This window comes from Epinephelus lanceolatus, chromosome 17 (genome assembly GCF_041903045.1).
Source record: "Epinephelus lanceolatus isolate andai-2023 chromosome 17, ASM4190304v1, whole genome shotgun sequence".
Lineage (NCBI taxonomy): Eukaryota > Metazoa > Chordata > Actinopteri > Perciformes > Serranidae > Epinephelus > Epinephelus lanceolatus.
Genome location: NC_135750.1, coordinates 36,526,601 through 36,545,405, shown reverse-complemented (window position 1 = coordinate 36,545,405; position 18,805 = coordinate 36,526,601). Strand labels below are relative to the sequence as shown.

At 39.9% G+C, this 18,805-nt stretch overlaps 3 protein-coding genes across 4 annotated transcripts in view; 1 reads left to right on the top strand and 2 right to left on the bottom strand.

The window, feature by feature from the left end:
- Nucleotides 1-2,326: 2,326 nt before the first annotated feature.
- On the bottom strand, nucleotides 2,327-8,400 carry LOC144467515 (protein phosphatase 1 regulatory subunit 35-like). The gene is made up of 5 exons (XM_078176332.1): nucleotides 8,158-8,400; nucleotides 7,964-8,072; nucleotides 5,688-5,803; nucleotides 5,509-5,599; nucleotides 2,327-2,805 (listed from the first exon to the last, which is right to left on the bottom strand). The coding sequence occupies exons 1-5, from the start codon at nucleotides 8,398-8,400 to the stop codon at nucleotides 2,516-2,518; spliced, it is 849 nt and encodes a 282-aa protein (XP_078032458.1). The 3' UTR covers nucleotides 2,327-2,515.
- A 5,072-nt stretch (nucleotides 8,401-13,472) lies between these two features.
- LOC144467514 (protein phosphatase 1 regulatory subunit 35-like) overlaps nucleotides 13,473-18,805 on the bottom strand; it is a 9,363-nt gene continuing 4,030 nt past the window's right edge. Inside the window, exons 4-6 of one of the 2 annotated variants that reach the window (XM_078176331.1) lie at nucleotides 16,828-16,943; nucleotides 16,649-16,739; nucleotides 13,473-13,951 (exon numbers count right to left, since the gene is read on the bottom strand). In XM_078176331.1, coding sequence (XP_078032457.1) covers nucleotides 13,662-13,951; nucleotides 16,649-16,739; nucleotides 16,828-16,943 — 497 coding nt within the window. In that variant the 3' untranslated portion in view covers nucleotides 13,473-13,661. Of the gene's footprint in view, nucleotides 13,952-13,974; nucleotides 16,536-16,648; nucleotides 16,740-16,827; nucleotides 16,944-18,805 lie in introns of those variants that run through there. The other variant, XM_078176330.1, reaches the window with a different exon arrangement.
- LOC117248662 (immunoglobulin lambda-1 light chain-like) overlaps nucleotides 16,432-18,805 on the top strand; it is a 26,657-nt gene continuing 24,283 nt past the window's right edge. Inside the window, exon 1 of the mRNA XM_078176333.1 lies at nucleotides 16,432-16,568. The gene's annotated coding sequence lies outside the window, so the exon portion shown is untranslated. The remainder of the gene's footprint in view (nucleotides 16,569-18,805) is intronic.

The window sequence follows — 18,805 nt, the reverse complement described above, 5'->3', positions numbered from 1 at the left end:
CTATTCTATCTATCTAGCTATCTATCTATCTATGGCTGATAAAATATCCGATTTTCACTACACAATTCTTGAGACCAAAACAGTTCACGATGACGATCTATTACAAAATCTAGATTCATCTGTAACATTTTTTATTGTGCATTTTGTCTCTATTTTTGCAATTATATTCAAAATATGAGTGTAGGGAGGCAAAGAGATTGTCTGTAATCATAACTGTACAAGTGTACAAAAAGAGTAATTACACTTCATGAATAGTGATAAAAGCAACCAGGTGGTGTTGGGTGAGAGAGACAAAGTGAGCATGTAAAAAAAATTGAAATGATTTGAGGCACTGACTTATTTACATGATACTATCATATGTGTATTGTTAATATGATATCAATATTTAATTTTTAAAATATCACAGGTTATGATCATTACTAGTATATCACCACACCCCTTATATGTGTGCACACATAAATGTATTACTGATGTAAATCACATTGTTTGATATACTGCAGAAAAAGAGAAAAGTGAAATAAGCCATCATCAAAATCATTTCACAATATTGCTGGACTGTGCCCTTCCATATCTATCTGATCTCCTTCAAAATTTAATTCCATCACACGTTATCTGCTTTCAGGATACAGGGGTCCTGTTTGTCCCATAGTTGAAGTCAGCTGGCTGCAGGGTCTTTTCCTATCATTCCTGTTTCTCTGCAGTAACCTCCCTGTTGACATCAAACAGTTGAGGTCTTTAAATCCCATCTTAAAACTCATCTTTTTGTCTTAACTTCCAGTTAGTTGCTTATTATTTGATTACTTTAGGCTTTGTAACTGTTGCAGTTGTCCTCCCAGCAGATTGAGTATTGTGCAATCTACCTGTTCAGTCATGTTCCAAAAAAAATCTTTCCTTGTACCCGTTGTCCCTATCCTTGTGGCGAGTCGCTCATTGTGCAATCATATTCTGTGAGGAGTAATGTTCCAAACAGTTTTTGTTTTTCCAAATGCCTTATCAAACATGATTGATGTTTTGATTACCTTTCTTAAAATTTCTCACGCTGAGCCTCAGAATTTCTGCCACAACAAGACGTAAAGCAATCTTGGCCCACAACCCATGATATGAATCTCTGTGTGTTTGTTTTGTTTTTCTTGTGTGTGAATGATATGTTTCAATGGAACCCAGGAGGTGCCACGGAGAGAAAACAAATAAATAAATCAAGGCCACATTTTACTAAATCGAGCGCTTAAGATACTATTGCATGGCCTCCAGATTGTGTAATTCGGTAGTTCTTTCCTATTTAAAAGTCATTTTGACTGCTAATAATAGTAATTCTGTAATAATACTGTGAAACTACAATATTTTCTGAGACATTACTCATACTGTGAAAATCTCATACTGTTGCAACCTAATACCTGAGTGCCTTGCCGCTCTTTAGCTGCATTAGCCTACAGCGCTAACAGTGAGCAACTGACGTTAGCTAAAGGCTGAATCCAAATGTCCACCCTCTGGACCTGCAGACTGAACCCTCGCGGACTTCAGTTGTACGTTGTTTGATGTATTTATCATCATCATGTAAAGTCTGTGAGGGCAGAGACTGCAAGCGGCTAATAGACAGCCCTCAAGACTGTTTTAGCCTACTTGTTGCCGTGGAAACGTTCAACTATCGCTGTCATATTCAGATATATATCATATAAGTTGATGAACAGCGCCTACTCATCTGTTCCTGCAGATAAGATAAAAATCCTATGTATAGCCTTTTTTGTGACTGAACAAAAATGTAGGCTATTAATACATCGCTATATAACAGGCTACACGCATTCAGAAACAGAAATGCCTGTAAATAAGGACAGAACTATAACTCAATAAATAGGTAGGCCTATTTACTTACATAAAAATACTGTCTTTTGTTGTTTTTCAGTCTTTTTTTTGGTTTTTTTTGCCTATTTCACTGCGTCGGCTTGAGACCCCTTGTGGGATGGTTGAATTGTGGATTTGGACAGTCCTCAGCACACCCAGACTCCTGAGTCCACATACTGTGTTCCTGTTCTGTATGGACTGTCAGTTAGCGCCCTGTGGCAACTCAAATTCGCACTCAAGGAGTCTGATCCCCAGACTTTATCAAAGATTGTTTACTTGAAATGAAGTTCTAACTTTTAATACTTTGAAGTAAATTAACTGAATCCCTTCCTTACTGTAAAAGAATGCACACACAGTAGGCCTATTATGTTCTGTTTCAGGTTTCAACACAGTAGCAGTTAAGTGTTTTGTTCTCTACCTACAACAAACCCTTCTGATTAGACGACCTGCTGCACAGCATCAGGTCATGCCACTGTCACAGAGAGAATGTGTGAACAAAGACTTTATTGGAAGAAAAATAAATGTAGCTCTTTACAGGAATTAAATTTCAGTTCATATAAATAGTTTAAAAAATAGATAATTTTTATCATTCAGTGACATCACACACAGTTTGACCAATAAGAGCCTTAGACCCTCCAGCTAATCAGATCTCTCTATTATGTTAGGACGTGACCTCTCAGCTTCTCCCTCTTCTGTAGAGGTCAAAGGTGGAGTAGGCGGGACGTGGCGATGGGCAAGGCTTGTGGTTGACAAGCTCCTCCTCTGGTGGGACGGGCTTCTGTCTGAGGTGGTCAGAGGTCATGAAGAACTGAAGGGAGGGCCCATCTGCTGCCTTGGCACCATGGCCTGGAAGGGGGGGCAGCAGCAGCAGCCTCTGCTGCAGCATTTGGCTGATTAACTGATCTTCCTGCACATCGACACAGACCAATGAGCTGAAGAGAAGCTGAGAGCGGGAGACATTCACCTCTGCAGAAAGAAAGAGAGAGAGAGAGAGAGAGAGAGAGAGAGAGAGAGAGAGAGAGAGACAAGAAACTTAAGACTAAAGGAGAGACTGTATTGAGTTACAGATGCTTGACTGGAAGTGATGTCAGGACTTATCTATCTATGATACTGTAAAGTTTTGAAATTGTACTTAAATAAGCAGTTCTGTGGACATTTGTACAGTTGGTTTGACAGGTAATACAGATATGCAGCACGTAATCAGTAACTGGAGTCGTTTCAAGGTGTTTTGACACACAGTTTAGTCCTTTTTGAACAAATCGAACTCAGTCCTCTTAAAGGGCACCAAAAAGTGGACCAACAGAAAAGGGACTCAGCTCTTTTCGTGTTCACACTGTCAGTTCATTTGAAAGAGGACTTGGTTCTCTTTCTGGTCAGCTTCAGCTCTGATGGGGCCTCAGTCCTCTTACAGTTCACACTACAGCCAATATATAATATATATTGACTTTTTTTTTTTTTTTCACTTTGACATAGCATTGCAGTGTGGTTATGAAGCCCCTCCCTTTCAGATGAACTCAAACATGGAGGAAAACCTTTGTGTTTCTGTGCTGTAGACTGTTGCCGTTTGATGTATTCTACATTCCACATCTGGAGACGTGCAGTATCTTTCATGGACCACACTACTCCTCGTCCTGCATCCTTGCAGGCATTACAGTGCAACAGCAAGTGATCTAGAGGGCTGAATATAATGGCAAAGTGCAAAGAGAACCTGGAGAACTTTGTGTTCACAGTGCACTCGTTAAGCAAACCACACCGTGGACTTGAAGCAAACCGTACTCAGACCACCTTAGGAGGTGTGCTTCATAGGGGTCTGAGTGCTCTTGGAGTGTTCACATATGCGCAAAAAATGCTGAGTCACTGCTCTGAGTCTGCTTAGGGGGCTGAAAAGGACCAGGGGCCTGTATCATGAAGCAGGATTAATGTCTTATTGAGGTAACTTCAGGGTTAACCCTGGGTTTTCGGTCTCACGAAGCCGGTTCAGTTCTTATCTGGGTAGATCACCATGGTAACTTACTCTGAACGGCTATCCTGCTCAGGAGCAGGGTAAGTTCAGGGTTGAATCTGATCCTATAAAAAGCACCACCCACTGGCCAATCAGCTGTTTGGAAAAAAATGACTCTGCTGACAGAAATGCAGCCCAGTCATGACCGGAAGTTTAATTAATTTGATTGATTTTGATTTGAAAGTTTATTTTGAACATTAAAAAAGAAAAGAAAGCAACAGCAACAGACAATGAAAAGACTGTTCAAAAAGGAGTGGAAAGAAGTCCAAATTTCATCCCACCCCTTCATAAGAAAGAAACTGATCATTTGCGGACACTTAATAGCACCATTAATTAGTGCCAGCATTTTGTTTTGTTGGAGGAAATGATCCCTGTTAAAGATAATGGGCCTAATTGACAGCTTTGCTGCTGGAAATGTGGAAAGTAGCCTATCATGTCTACACTTCATGGTGTTTGAGGGATTTTCCTTTTTGTTTTTTAAAGAGGGACACTAGGTATATTTTTGCACAGCTGTTAATTTCTAACACAGCTCAATACTAGGATGATTGTATTCAGACTATCAATTTGGTGTTGATATGATTTAATTGTGACGTCAGCTTTAAGCTTCATTGTAGCATATATAACGTTATGACAAAGAAGACCAATTTATCAGATGCAATGATGTTAGACGATAATTGTAACACGCAATTCATCTGCGCAGCATTGATTTCATGGGATTCAAGGGTGTGATCAGTGTCAGATGTACAGGTACAGGTACTGTAGCTACTTGAACCAGTGATGAGTAATTTAACCTACACATCATTTTATTTGCTACCTTGTTTTGTCTTGATTTTTCCCTCTCTCCTCCTCTATTTCTTCTTTCCTTACCCGTTTTTTTTTTCTTCTCTATTATGTGATTTCATTGATGTTTTGACAGGGGAATTTTTTTGATAAGCTTTTAGTGGCTTCTAACCTCTCCGGCACTTTTCCTTTTTTTAATCTTGTAAATTTTATACTGTCTGTTTTTAACATTATGTGCAAATAAACTAATCTAAACTAAAACTAAACATTATTCATCCCGTTATGCGTTGCCACGCATGTTTCCTCCTCCTGCAGCTGCCACGGTGTTGGCCTTTTCTGTAATGTTGCTTTTCTCCTCCTCATATTTTAGTAGAATTGATCTCTGATCCTCACGAGAAATACTTTTTTTCCCTCACATACGGCACTCTGTGAGGACGCTCAGTGACGCTCAGTGATGCTGCGCTTCTCTCATGATTGTGATTGGTCCGCTGCGTGCGCGTTCACGGCTCTTGATAAAGCAACCCTGGGTTGAGTTACCGAGTTGATATCCAGCGTCGTGATACCGATTATCCTGATTGCCATTGTTAGGGTTAGTCAACCCAGGACAGGTCTGGGTAACCCAGGAAAGGTTGATCTTGCTTCGTGATACAGGCCCCTGGTGTGAAAACACCCTGACTGACAGACTGACACTATGGAACCAAGGATATCTTCTTTGGCAGCAGTTTGGGCTTCTCTGCCCTCTCGTCTCTGCTCCCACATCCTCGCTGGGAGGTGCTAAGACGTGAGGAACAGACGCAAGTGAGGGAAGTAAGGAGACACATTAGCATAATGAAAAGCAGTGTGTGTGTTTGTGCTTGTGTGTTTGTGTGTGTGTGTGAGTGTGTCACCTTCAGTAGCTCTGGTGTTGATCAGGTTTTTGGTCCTCTCTGACTTCAGTAATGTCTCATGAACAGCCTTCTGGGAGTTAAACTCTGCCCCCTGCAGGACAACAGACAGGTTACCATGGGAACCAGTTGTTAATCAGCTCTGGTGATTTATTGATAACCTGCTGTTAAAGAGTGTGAACCTGCAGTGACTGAAGCTCCGCCTTCAGAGCCAAAGTGGTGTTTAGCTCTGCCCTCTCCAGACAGCTTGGATCTTGATTGGATACTGCAGCAGGAGGTTCCACCTGCTGTGTGGGGGCTCAAACAAGCAGAGGAGAGGAAGAAAAAAAATGAACTAAACTGTATTACTTTGGATCCAAAACACAGGCTATGTATTTTGTCCTGTCAAGTTTATTACAGTGGTAAGCTTAGGTTTTATTGCTTAATTAAAACCTGAGCAAATTGGCCTGATTTCCTCTAAAAACATGGGAAGAAGGCAATGAGTAGTGATGGATAAAATCAATTGATTCATCCAATTTAAATCGATCTTCATCTGAATTACTTAATATCCATTCACGATATCCCTAGTCGATCTTTTAATATATGCCTTTTCCCACAAATGTGTGAAGCTTTAACCCCGTCGATCTTGCCGGTAGTAAAGGGGCCGTAGCGCTATATTATGAATGACCATAGTATTCAGAAGAGCCGATGTTCCGAAATCTTTTATCTGTAACTGTTTGCTTACTTGGACATGTTTTGGTGTCATTTACTATCATGCTGCAGTGTCTCCTTTTGCTGTGCACCGAGGCTGCTGTGCCACATTTACGCACACACACAGACACACACACACAAACACAGAGTAGATATGCCGCGGTGGGGCCAGAGAAGTGAATATAACATGAGCTGACGACAGCTACGCTTGTTACTGTGAGTGCAATAAAACCTCCATGAGGAAAAAGACAATACTTTATCAATACACCTGATCAGCAACATGTAAACATATAGAAAAGTCATATTTCAGTCTCTCATCCACTGCTGCTAATATTTTGTTATAAACAAGCATAGAGGGCTTTCCAGCTAAAAGCAGATTGTTACTAACAAGCTAAAACAACAACTGTTTACATCTAATGGTTTAGCTCAGTTTGCCACATATCTTAAAACTTACCAACAGTAATGTGACCTGCAGTAAATCTCCTCAGCAGCAGAGGGAGGAGCAGAGAGGACAGCAGGACCGATACTGACTGACTGTGTTCTTCATTCCTTCTGAACTTTATTCAGTATTGTGATGTCAGGAATATGATTTATTTTACTGACATTTTAGATTTGTCTCTAGTGAGATATTAAGTTTATATTGTGACTTTTAATCCTGTTTTAATCCTTAAAAGTCCTTGTTAACTTTACAGTATTAGTTCTCTGAGAATCTCTTTCACATACTAGCAAAAATTGGTGTTGTAACTGAAATACCCCCAATTGAATCACTATCCCATTGAAATGAATTGGGACCTTGTGAATTGAGAACGAATCGATTCAGGACATCAGTGATGATAACCAGCCCTAGTAATGAGCAACGAAAGAAGAAATGACTGTAAAAATTGGCAAGGAATTAGCTGAAAGAGAAAATCAAAGACAAGAACAATAGTAACAAAAAAAAGAAAGAAAGAGAGTCAGAAACAAACAAACAAACACACAAGCACAGAAATGACCTGGAAAGATTGCTTTAATAATATTAATTATGAATATAGTTTTCCCCTAGCTTTTTCACTATTTCTTAAATCATTATCTAAATCTATTCTTCTCTTTTGCAATTTGTGGGACATTTCTTACTAAGTTGCTCATTGCCTTTTCCCCATGTTTCTGAAAGAAATCACACCAATTTGCTCAGGGTTCAAAGGTTTAAATACTTGCAAAAGGCATCTGAGAGCAGCACAGGAAGAGGGATGTTGCTGCAGGTTTCAAAGGGTTAAATGCAGCATCTCACACTTTATGTGCTATAATGACATTATTTTGGAATCATACTGAACACAGACGTCAGAAACAAAAAACTCCCTGTAATAATAAATCTTATTTATAGATTATTTTTTATTATAAAGAATGACCCTGATTTATTCAGATACTCACACCCTGTTTGGCTCACAAGTTGATAGTGCTAAATACAAGTGTAAACAATATCTGAGACATGGTGTGATCGGATCACATCCATAGTTTTGCCATATGGAAGGAGATGTGTTGGATTCTGTTGACAGCGACACAATCGTCACAACCACTAACGTGACTGACAAGAGAGTAGACCGGGCCCTTTGAGCTGAAATGACATAGGCAGCAACAAAATCTGAACACAAGCGTTCAGCTGGAGACGCATGATAGACACATGTGTAAACAGCAATGTGTCTTGGCTATCCGCTTGTGTTCTGATCACCAAAATGCTTTTTAAAACCAAGTGTAAACAGGGTCTCAGTGTTAACTGTCACACTCTGGTTACCATGGTGACATCCTCTGCTCCTCCTCTGACCTCTGATTGGCTGCTGTGGTGGGGCATCTCTGCTCTTCTCTGATGTTACTCTGACAACCATCCTGTCTTCAGAACACACCTGCAGGAGACCAGGCGCAGGATGTCACAAAACAAACGCATGCATGTGCACACGCATGCACACCAGGACTAAATGATGTAATCACCTGTATATTCCTCTTTCTTCCATTCTGCCCTTGGAGGCCGAGCTTCAGCTGCGATTGGTCAGTTTGCTGACTTGTCTTCAGTGGGCGGAGCTTCAGGTGCGTGTGACTGGTCTTGGGAGCAGGGCTGAGTGTGACGGACAGGTCGAGTTCAGGACATCCAGTCAAAGAGGGGGAGTAGGAGGTGAGAGGGAGGGGCGCAGGGGGAGGAGGGTGTGGGGAGGAGAGGACAGAGGAAGAATTCATCCTGAAAGGAGACAACAGAGTGAGACATTGATTTTCAACGGAATGCTCCTTTAAAGACCATGATTGTGATGTTAAATTACAAATGGGAGAAATATTACAATATCAATTACAATATTGGTATCACTGAGCACGTTTACATGCACACTAATAAACCGATCATTATCTGATTTCTGGAGTTACCTGATTATTCAAGTGGTCATGTAAACAGCATAATCCGATAGGCTTCATCACATAAAAGCCATTATCTGATTATGAGAATTCAGTTAAACACACCTAGCTTTTTCCCCAATAGTCAGATTATTCGGTGCGTGTATACCCTTTAATCTGGTTTCTTTCGGGTTTTGCCATTTTATACTCCCACTCCACTACATTTTAGAGGGAAATATTGTACTCTCTACTCCACTTCGTTAATCTGACAGCTTTTGTTTCCTTTCAGATAATGATTTTACATAAAATAATATATTTTTATATTCTCAGTGTTTAAATTGTCACCTTTATTTTATCTTACTTATATGTTATGCACTTTGTGTGACAAGTTCATATACCATACACTTGTATATTGCACTTTGCAGTGCTTTTACTCCGAATCTACCCAAAGTATGTAAAATTGGCTCCACATTGATAAACTGCACATTAGAATGCTCGCACATGTATTTGTTAAAGGGACATTGTGTAACATTTTCAGTTGTTTATTGGCAAAAATTGATGTCTGCATTCATAAATATGTCATCACTGGTGTACTATTACCTCCACCAATAATCTGACTTATTCTCGTAAAAGGAGAATTTCGGATTTGTTTGTACATTGTGCGGGTAAGTCGTCTGTGGGGTTCCATTACGTTTCGCCATCTTGAGAATACATCCGCCAGCAAGGGACATACAGCACCGCCTTCGGCGTTTTCGTTGAGAGCCAGGCCAGCACTGCATGACTGAGAAGCTGAAGGAGAGGAGCAAGAGGCGCTTTGCTACTACCCTGGCAAATCTGAAACAAAGTCCCACTCTTTGAGCATAATGCAGGATCATGCATATGCAGCATCAGGGGAGACGGAATCCTCGTCGCCAAGAAAGCACAAAAGGGAATCAAAAAGGCAACGAGACTGGTGAATTAAAAAAAATGAAGGCCCACATCGGGGTAGCCTTTCCCAGGTAGAGAGAGCTGCTGAGGGAGAATGGTAATGCAATTACAGGCCAGCGCCGCTGTTGGCTGTTAGCTGCTGTTAGCGTTAGTACATAATTGCAAGAGACTAAATTTTTCAGATCCTGTTTGAATTTTGTCATTTATAACACATATGATGTTTTTGGCTTTGTGTTAACGTTCTTGTTCTTGTTTTTCGAGTCTTGTACTTTCCCTTTTAGATATTCATAGCTATACATATTTTTTGATAATGTCTTTACAGAAAGAGGCCGAAAAGATTACATGTGGAATACAAAAACAAATTTGGGCTGAGTTATTTGCTCAATGCCAACCCGGAAAGGAATTACAAATATCCAAAATGTCTGCTGATATATTGTTTGCTGTTGCCATGGTGTTCAGCACCAGAGACAGCGTACAAGCCCTCTGCATAGTCAAGCTGTGTGATGTTGTTACATAGGCACTCATAATGTTCTTCCTGCTAGTTAAGTCGTCCTTTGTTTTTCAGCACCCCCTGTTCAGAATATGGTCCTGCAGCTGTGTAGGGTAGTAGTAGTAAACTGTGCATTGAACATATTGCCAGTAGAAATAGAATGATGTTTAAATGTTTCACATGTTTGGTAAATGGACTTGCACTTGTGTGGCACCTTCTAATTACTTGAAGCACAGTATTGTCACATTCATGCACTGGTGGCCGAAGCTACCAGGTGCCACCTGCTACCCAGTTAGACATTCACAGGCACTCACATACTCCATTTAGGATTCAGTATGTTGGCCAAAGGGTACTTTGACATGTGGACTGGAGGAGCTCGGGATCAAACTACTGATCCTCCAATTAGTGGATGATCCCCTATACCTCCTGAGCCACAGCCGGCACCTTTCAAGAAATGAATTTGATTTATTTATAGTGGTTTGATTTTCAAAACAGATTTTAGGGGAGAGGTAAGATAAAGAGATGATCTGATAACTTTCCAAAACTCAGTGCCAACCTCTGCATTGCCTGGGGTATTTGCCAGTAAAGACAAGTAGAAGTCAGATTTGGCTTTTCCAGTTAGTCTGAGACAGTTAATATGTTGGTACCTGCAGTTGCCAGTCAGTCAGATGACTGGTGGTTTTGTCTGTCTTCCAAGTTGTGTCTCTGATAATAAGGGCTCTGTTAATGTCTTCATGTACTGGCTTCAAAACCGATGATAAAATACTGGCATAAAAAATGTGCTGGATGGAAACTTGTAGCCAAGAAATAGTTTTCTTCAAAGTCCAGATTGTACAATGTGTAACTGAACATTTTTCACTTTTTAATAAACACAGCTGTGCCTCTGCACAAGTTAGCTTAAAACAAACAAAACACATGTAGCATTTCATATATAACCTTCTGTGCATTTTATATTTTATAGCATTCCTCATTCCATATTTAACACAGTTGTTAGTTTTAAGCACCTTCTACAAATATAAAAATGAATGAATGAATGAATAAAAAAAAAAAAAAAGAATTAAAATCTGTATTTGTATTTGCATTGGCATCTGCACATATATTTACCTTACATTTATATTTTCCATATCAAAGTACTCATCACTTCTGCACTGCCCTTGCACTTAAATTTAGTCACCTTACCTGCCTACTCTATCTATCTAGCTATCTATCTATCTATGGCTGATAAAATATCCGATTTTCACTACACAATTCTTGAGACCAAAACAGTTCACGATGACGATCTATTACAAAATCTAGATTCATCTGTAACATTTTTTATTGTGCATTTTGTCTCTATTTTTGCAATTATATTCAAAATATGAGTGTAGGGAGGCAAAGAGATTGTCTGTAATCATAACTGTACAAGTGTACAAAAAGAGTAATTACACTTCATGAATAGTGATAAAAGCAACCAGGTGGTGTTGGGTGAGAGAGACAAAGTGAGCATGTAAAAAAAATTGAAATGATTTGAGGCACTGACTTATTTACATGATACTATCATATGTGTATTGTTAATATGATATCAATATTTAATTTTTAAAATATCACAGGTTATGATCATTACTAGTATATCACCACACCCCTTATATGTGTGCACACATAAATGTATTACTGATGTAAATCACATTGTTTGATATACTGCAGAAAAAGAGAAAAGTGAAATAAGCCATCATCAAAATCATTTCACAATATTGCTGGACTGTGCCCTTCCATATCTATCTGATCTCCTTCAAAATTTAATTCCATCACACGTTATCTGCTTTCAGGATACAGGGGTCCTGTTTGTCCCATAGTTGAAGTCAGCTGGCTGCAGGGTCTTTTCCTATCATTCCTGTTTCTCTGCAGTAACCTCCCTGTTGACATCAAACAGTTGAGGTCTTTAAATCCCATCTTAAAACTCATCTTTTTGTCTTAACTTTCAGTTAGTTGCTTATTATTTAATTACTTTAGGCTTTGTAACTGTTGCAGTTGTCCTCCCAGCAGATTGAGTATTGTGCAATCTACCTGTTCAGTCATGTTCCAAAAAAAATCTTTCCTTGTACCCGTTGTCCCTATCCTTGTGGCGAGTCGCTCATTGTGCAATCATATTCTGTGAGGAGTAATGTTCCAAACAGTTTTTGTTTTTCCAAATGCCTTATCAAACATGATTGATGTTTTGATTACTTTTCTTAAAATTTCTCACGCTGAGCCTCAGAATTTCTGCCACAACAAGACGTAAAGCAATCTTGGCCCACAACCCATGATATGAATCTCTGTGTGTTTGTTTTGTTTTTCTTGTGTGTGAATGATATGTTTCAATGGAGCCCGGGAGGTGCCACGGAGAGAAAACAAATAAATAAATCAAGGCCACATTTTACTAAATCGAGCGCTTAAGATACTATTGCATGGCCTCCAGATTGTGTAATTCGGTAGTTCTTTCCTATTTAAAAGTCATTTTGACTGCTAATAATAGTAATTCTGTAATAATACTGTGAAACTACAATATTTTCTGAGACATTACTCATACTGTGAAAATCTCATACTGTTGCAACCTAATACCTGAGTGCCTTGCCGCTCTTTAGCTGCATTAGCCTACAGCGCTAACAGTGAGCAACTGACGTTAGCTAAAGGCTGAATCCAAATGTCCACCCTCTGGACCTGCAGACTGAACCCTCGCGGACTTCAGTTGTACGTTGTTTGATGTATTTATCATCATCATGTAAAGTCTGTGAGGGCAGAGACTGCAAGCGGCTAATAGACAGCCCTCAAGACTGTTTTAGCCTACTTGTTGCCGTGGAAACGTTCAACTATCGCTGTCATATTCATATATATATCATATAAGTTGATGAACAGCGCCTACTCATCTGTTCCTGCAGATAAGATAAAAATCCTATGTATAGCCTTTTTTGTGACTGAACAAAAATGTAGGCTATTAATACATCGCTATATAACAGGCTACACGCATTCAGAAACAGAAATGCCTGTAAATAAGGACAGAACTATAACTCAATAAATAGGTAGGCCTATTTACTTACATAAAAATACTGTCTTTTGTTGTTTTTCAGTTTTTTTTTTGTTTTTTTTGCCTATTTCACTGCGTCGGCTTGAGACCCCTTGTGGGATGGTTGAATTGTGGATTTGGACAGTCCTCAGCACACCCAGACTCCTGAGTCCACATACTGTGTTCCTGTTCTGTATGGACTGTCAGTTAGCGCCCTGTGGCAACTCAAATTCGCACTCAAGGAGTCTGATCCCCAGACTTTATCAAAGATTGTTTACTTGAAATGAAGTTCTAACTTTTAATACTTTGAAGTAAATTAACTGAACCCCTTCCTTACTGTAAAAGAATGCACACACAGTAGGCCTATTATGTTCTGTTTCAGGTTTCAACACAGTAGCAGTTAAGTGTTTTGTTCTCTACCTACAACAAACCCTTCTGATTAGACGACCTGCTGCACAGCATCAGGTCATGCCACTGTCACAGAGAGAATGTGTGAACAAAGACTTTATTGGAAGAAAAATAAATGTAGCTCTTTACAGGAATTAAATTTCAGTTCATATAAATAGTTTAAAAAATTGATAATTTTTATCATTCAGTGACATCACACACAGTTTGACCAATAAGAGCCTTAGAACCTCCAGCTAATCAGATCTCTCTATTATGTCAGGACGTGACCTCTCAGCTTCTCCCTCTTCTGTAGAGGTCAAAGGTGGAGTAGGCGGGACGTGGCGATGGGCAAGGCTTGTGGTTGACAAGCTCCTCCTCTGGTGGGACGGGCTTCTGTCTGAGGTGGTCAGAGGTCATGAAGAACTGAAGGGAGGGCCCATCTGCTGCCTTGGCACCATGGCCTGGAAGGGGCGGCGGCAGCAGCAGCCTCTGCTGCAGCATTTGGCTGATTAACTGATCTTCCTGCACATCGACACAGACCAATGAGCTGAAGAGAAGCTGAGAGCGGGAGACATTCACCTCTGCAGAAAGAAAGAGAGAGAGAGAGAGAGAGAGAGAGAGAGAGAGAGAGAGAGAGAGAGAGAGACAAGAAACTTAAGACTAAAGGAGAGACTGTATTGAGTTACAGATGCTTGACTGGAAGTGATGTCAGGACTTATCTATCTATGATACTGTAAAGTTTTGAAATTGTACTTAAATAAGCAGTTCTGTGGACATTTGTACAGTTGGTTTGACAGGTAATACAGATATGCAGCACGTAATCAGTAACTGGAGTCGTTTCAAGGTGTTTTGACACACAGTTTAGTCCTTTTTGAACAAATCGAACTCAGTCCTCTTAAAGGGCACCAAAAAGTGGACCAACAGAAAAGGGACTCAGCTCTTTTCGTGTTCACACTGTCAGTTCATTTGAAAGAGGACTTGGTTCTCTTTCTGGTCAGCTTCAGCTCTGATGGGGCCTCAGTCCTCTTACAGTTCACACTACAGCCAATATATAATATATATTGACTTTTTTTTTTTTTTTCACTTTGACATAGCATTGCAGTGTGGTTATGAAGCCCCTCCCTTTCAGATGAACTTAAACATAGAGGAAAACCTTTGTGTTTCTGTGCTGTAGACTGTTGCCGTTTGATGTATTCTACATTCCACATCTGGAGACGTGCAGTATCTTTCATGGACCACACTACTCCTCGTCCTGCATCCTTGCAGGCATTACAGTGCAACAGCAAGTGATCTAGAGGGCTGAATATAATGGCAAAGTGCAAAGAGAACCTGGAGAACTTTGTGTTCACAGTGCACTCGTTAAGCAAACCACACCGTGGACTTGAAGCAAACCGTACTCAGACCACCTTAGGAGGTGTGCTTCATAGGGGTCTGAGTGCTCTTGGAGTGTTCACATATGCGCAAAAAATGCTGAGTCACTGCTCTGAGTCTGCTTAGAGGGCTGAAAAGGACCAGGGGCCTGTATCATGAAGCAGGATTAATGTCTTATTGAGGTAACTTCAGGGTTAACCCTGGGTTTTCGGTCTCACGAAGCCGGTTCAGTTCTTATCTGGGTAGATCACCATGGTAACTTACTCTGAACGGCTATCCTGCTCAGGAGCAGGGTAAGTTCAGGGTTGAATCTGATCCTATAAAAAGCACCACCCACTGGCCAATCAGCTGTTTGGAAAAAAATGACTCTGCTGACAGAAATGCAGCCCAGTCATGACCGGAAGTTTAATTAATTTGATTGATTTTGATTTGAAAGTTTATTTTGAACATTAAAAAAGAAAAGAAAGCAACAGCAACAGACAATGAAAAGACTGTTCAAAAAGGAGTGGAAAGAAGTCCAAATTTCATCCCACCCCTTCATAAGAAAGAAACTGATCATTTGCGGACACTTAATAGCACCATTAATTAGTGCCAGCATTTTGTTTTGTTGGAGGAAATGATCCCTGTTAAAGATAATGGGCCTAATTGACAGCTTTGCTGCTGGAAATGTGGAAAGTAGTCTATCATGTCTACACTTCATGGTGTTTGAGGGATTTTCCTTTTTGTTTTTTAAAGAGGGAGACTAGGTATATTTTTGCGCAGCTGTTAATTTCTAACACAGCTCAATACCAGGATGATTATATTCAGACTATCAATTTGGTGTTGATATGATTTAATTGTGACGTCAGCTTTAAGCTTCATTGTAGCATATATAACGTTATGACAAAAAAGACCAATTTATCAGATGCAATGATGTTAGACGATAATTGTAACACGCAATTCATCTGCGCAGCATTGATTTCATGGGATTCAAGGGTGTGATCAGTGTCAGATGTACAGGTACAGGTACTGTAGCTACTTGAACCAGTGATGAGTAATTTAACCTACACATCATTTTATTTGCTACCTTGTTTTGTCTTGATTTTTCCCTCTCTCCTCCTCTATTTCTTCTTTCCTTACCCGTTTTTTTTTTCTTCTCTATTATGTGATTTCATTGATGTTTTGACAGGGGAATTTTTTTGATAAGCTTTTAGTGGCTTCTAACCTCTCCGGCACTTTTCCTTTTTTTAATCTTGTAAATTTTATACTGTCTGTTTTTAACATTATGTGCAAATAAACTAATCTAAACATTATTCATCCCGTTATGCGTTGCCACGCATGTTTCCTCCTCCTGCAGCTGCCACGGTGTTGGCCTTTTCTGTAATGTTGCTTTTCTCCTCCTCATATTTTAGTAGAATTGATCTCTGATCCTCACGAGAAATACTTTTTTCCCTCACATACGGCACTCTGTGAGGACGCTCAGTGACGCTCAGTGATGCTGCGCTTCTCTCATGATTGTGATTGGTCCGCTGCGTGCGCGTTCACGGCTCTTGATAAAGCAACCCTGGGTTGAGTTACCGAGTTGATATCCAGCATCGTGATACCGATTATCCTGATTGCCATTGTTAGGGTTAGTCAACCCAGGACAGGTCTGGGTAACCCAGGAAAGGTTGATCTTGCTTCGTGATACAGGCCCCTGGTGTGAAAACACCCTGACTGACAGACTGACACTATGGAACCAAGGATATCTTCTTTGGCAGCAGTTTGGGCTTCTCTGCCCTCTCGTCTCTGCTCCCACATCCTCGCTGGGAGGTGCTAAGACGTGAGGAACAGACCCAAGTGAGGGAAGTAAGGAGACACATTAGCATAATGAAAAGCAGTGTGTGTGTTTGTGCTTGTGTGTTTGTGTGTGTGTGTGAGTGTGTCACCTTCAGTAGCTCTGGTGTTGATCAGGTTTTTGGTCCTCTCTGACTTCAGTAATGTCTCATGAACAGCCTTCTGGGAGTTAAACTCTGCCCCCTGCAGGACAACAGACAGGTTACCATGGGAACCAGTTGTTAATCAGCTCTGGTGATTTATTGATAACCTGCTGTTAAAGAGTGTGAACCTGCAGTGACTGAAGCTCCGCCTTCAGAGCCAAAGTGGTGTTTAGCTCTGCCCTCTCCAGACAGCTTGGATCTTGATTGGATACTGCAGCAGGAGGTTCCACCTGCTGTGTGAGGGCTCAAACAAGCAGAGGAGAGGAAGAAAAAATGAACTAAACTGTATTACTTTGGATCCAAAACACAGGCTATGTATTTTGTCCTGTCAAGTTTATTACAGTGGTAAGCTTAGGTTTTATTGCTTAATTAAAACCTGAGCAAATTGGCCTGATTTCCTCTAAAAACATGGGAAGAAGGCAATGAGTAGTGATGGATAAAATCAATTGATTCATCCAATTTAAATCGATCTTCATCTGAATTACTTAATATCCATTCACGATATCCCTAGTCGATCTTTTAATATATGCCTTTTCCCACAAATGTGTGAAGCTTTAACCCCGTCGATCTTGCCGGTAGTAAAGGGGCCGTAGCGCTATATTATGAATGACCATAGTATTCAGAAGAGCCGATGTTCCGAAATCTTTTATCTGTAACTGTTTGCTTACTTGGACATGTTTTGGTGTCATTTACTATCATGCTGCAGTGTCTCCTTTTGCTGTGCATCGAGGCTGCTGTGCCACATTTACGCACACACACAGACACACACACACAAACACAGAGTAGATATGCCGCGGTGGGGCCAGAGAAGTGAATATAACATGAGCTGACGACAGCTACGCTTGTTACTGTGAGTGCAATAAAACCTCCATGAGGAAAAAGACAATACTTTATCAATACACCTGATCAGCAACATGTAAACATATAGAAAAGTCATATTTCAGTCTCTCATCCACTGCTGCTAATATTTTGTTATAAACAAGCATAGAGGGCTTTCCAGCTAAAAGCAGATTGTTACTAACAAGCTAAAACAACAACTGTTTACATCTAATGGTTTAGCTCAGTTTGCCACATATCTTAAAACTTACCAACAGTAATGTGACCTGCAGTAAATCTCCTCAGCAGCAGAGGGAGGAGCAGAGAGGACAGCAGGACCGATACTGACTGACTGTGTTCTTCATTCCTTCTGAACTTTATTCAGTATTGTGATGTCAGGAATATGATCTATTTTACTGACATTTTAGATTTGTCTCTAGTGAGATATTAAGTTTATATTGTGACTTTTAATCCTGTTTTAATCCTTAAAAGTCCTTGTTAACTTTACAGTATTAGTTCTCTGAGAATCTCTTTCACATACTAGCAAAAATTGGTGTTGTAACTGAAATACCCCCAATTGAATCACTATCCCATTGAAATGAATTGGGACCTTGTGAATTGAGAACGAATCGATTCAGGACATCAGTGATGATAACCAGCCCTAGTAATGAGCAACGAAAGAAGAAATGACTGTAAAAATTGGCAAGGAATTAGCTGAAAGAGAAAATCAAAGACAAGAACAATAGTAACAAAAAAAAAGAAAGAAAGAGAGTTAGAAACAAACAAACAAACACACAAGCACAGAAATGACCTGGAAAGATTGCTTTAATAATATTAATTATGAATATAGTTTTCCCCTAGCTTTTTCACTATTTCTTAAATCATTATCTAAATCTATTCTTCTCTTTTGCAGTTTGTGGGACATTTCTTACTAAGTTGCTCATTGCCTTTTCCCCATGTTTCTGAAAGAAATCACACCAATTTGCTCAGGGTTCAAAGGTTTAAATACTTGCAAAAGGCATCTGAGAGCAGCACAAGAAGAGGGATGTTGCTGCAGGTTTCAAAGGGTTAAATGCAGCATCTCACACTTTATGTGCTATAATGACATTATTTTGGAATCATACTGAACACAGACGTCAGAAACAAAAAACTCCCTGTAATAATAAATCTTATTTATAGATTATTTTTTATTATAAAGAATGACCCTGATTTATTCAGATACTCACACCCTGTTTGGCTCACAAGTTGATAGTGCTAAATACAAGTGTAAACAATATCTGAGACATGGTG

Excerpts from the sequence above, each read along its gene's own strand:
- LOC144467515 (XM_078176332.1), bottom strand. The coding sequence starts at position 8,400 with ATGAATTCTTCCTCTGTCCTCTCCTCCCCACACCCTCCTCCCCCTGCG. Across the intron at positions 5,600-5,687 it reads CGGAGCTTCAGTCACTGCAG|GGGGCAGAGTTTAACTCCCA; the intron begins GTTCACACTCTT and ends GTTGTCCTGCAG. Across the intron at positions 2,806-5,508 it reads CAACACCAGAGCTACTGAAG|AGGTGAATGTCTCCCGCTCT; the intron begins GTGACACACTCA and ends TTCTTTCTGCAG.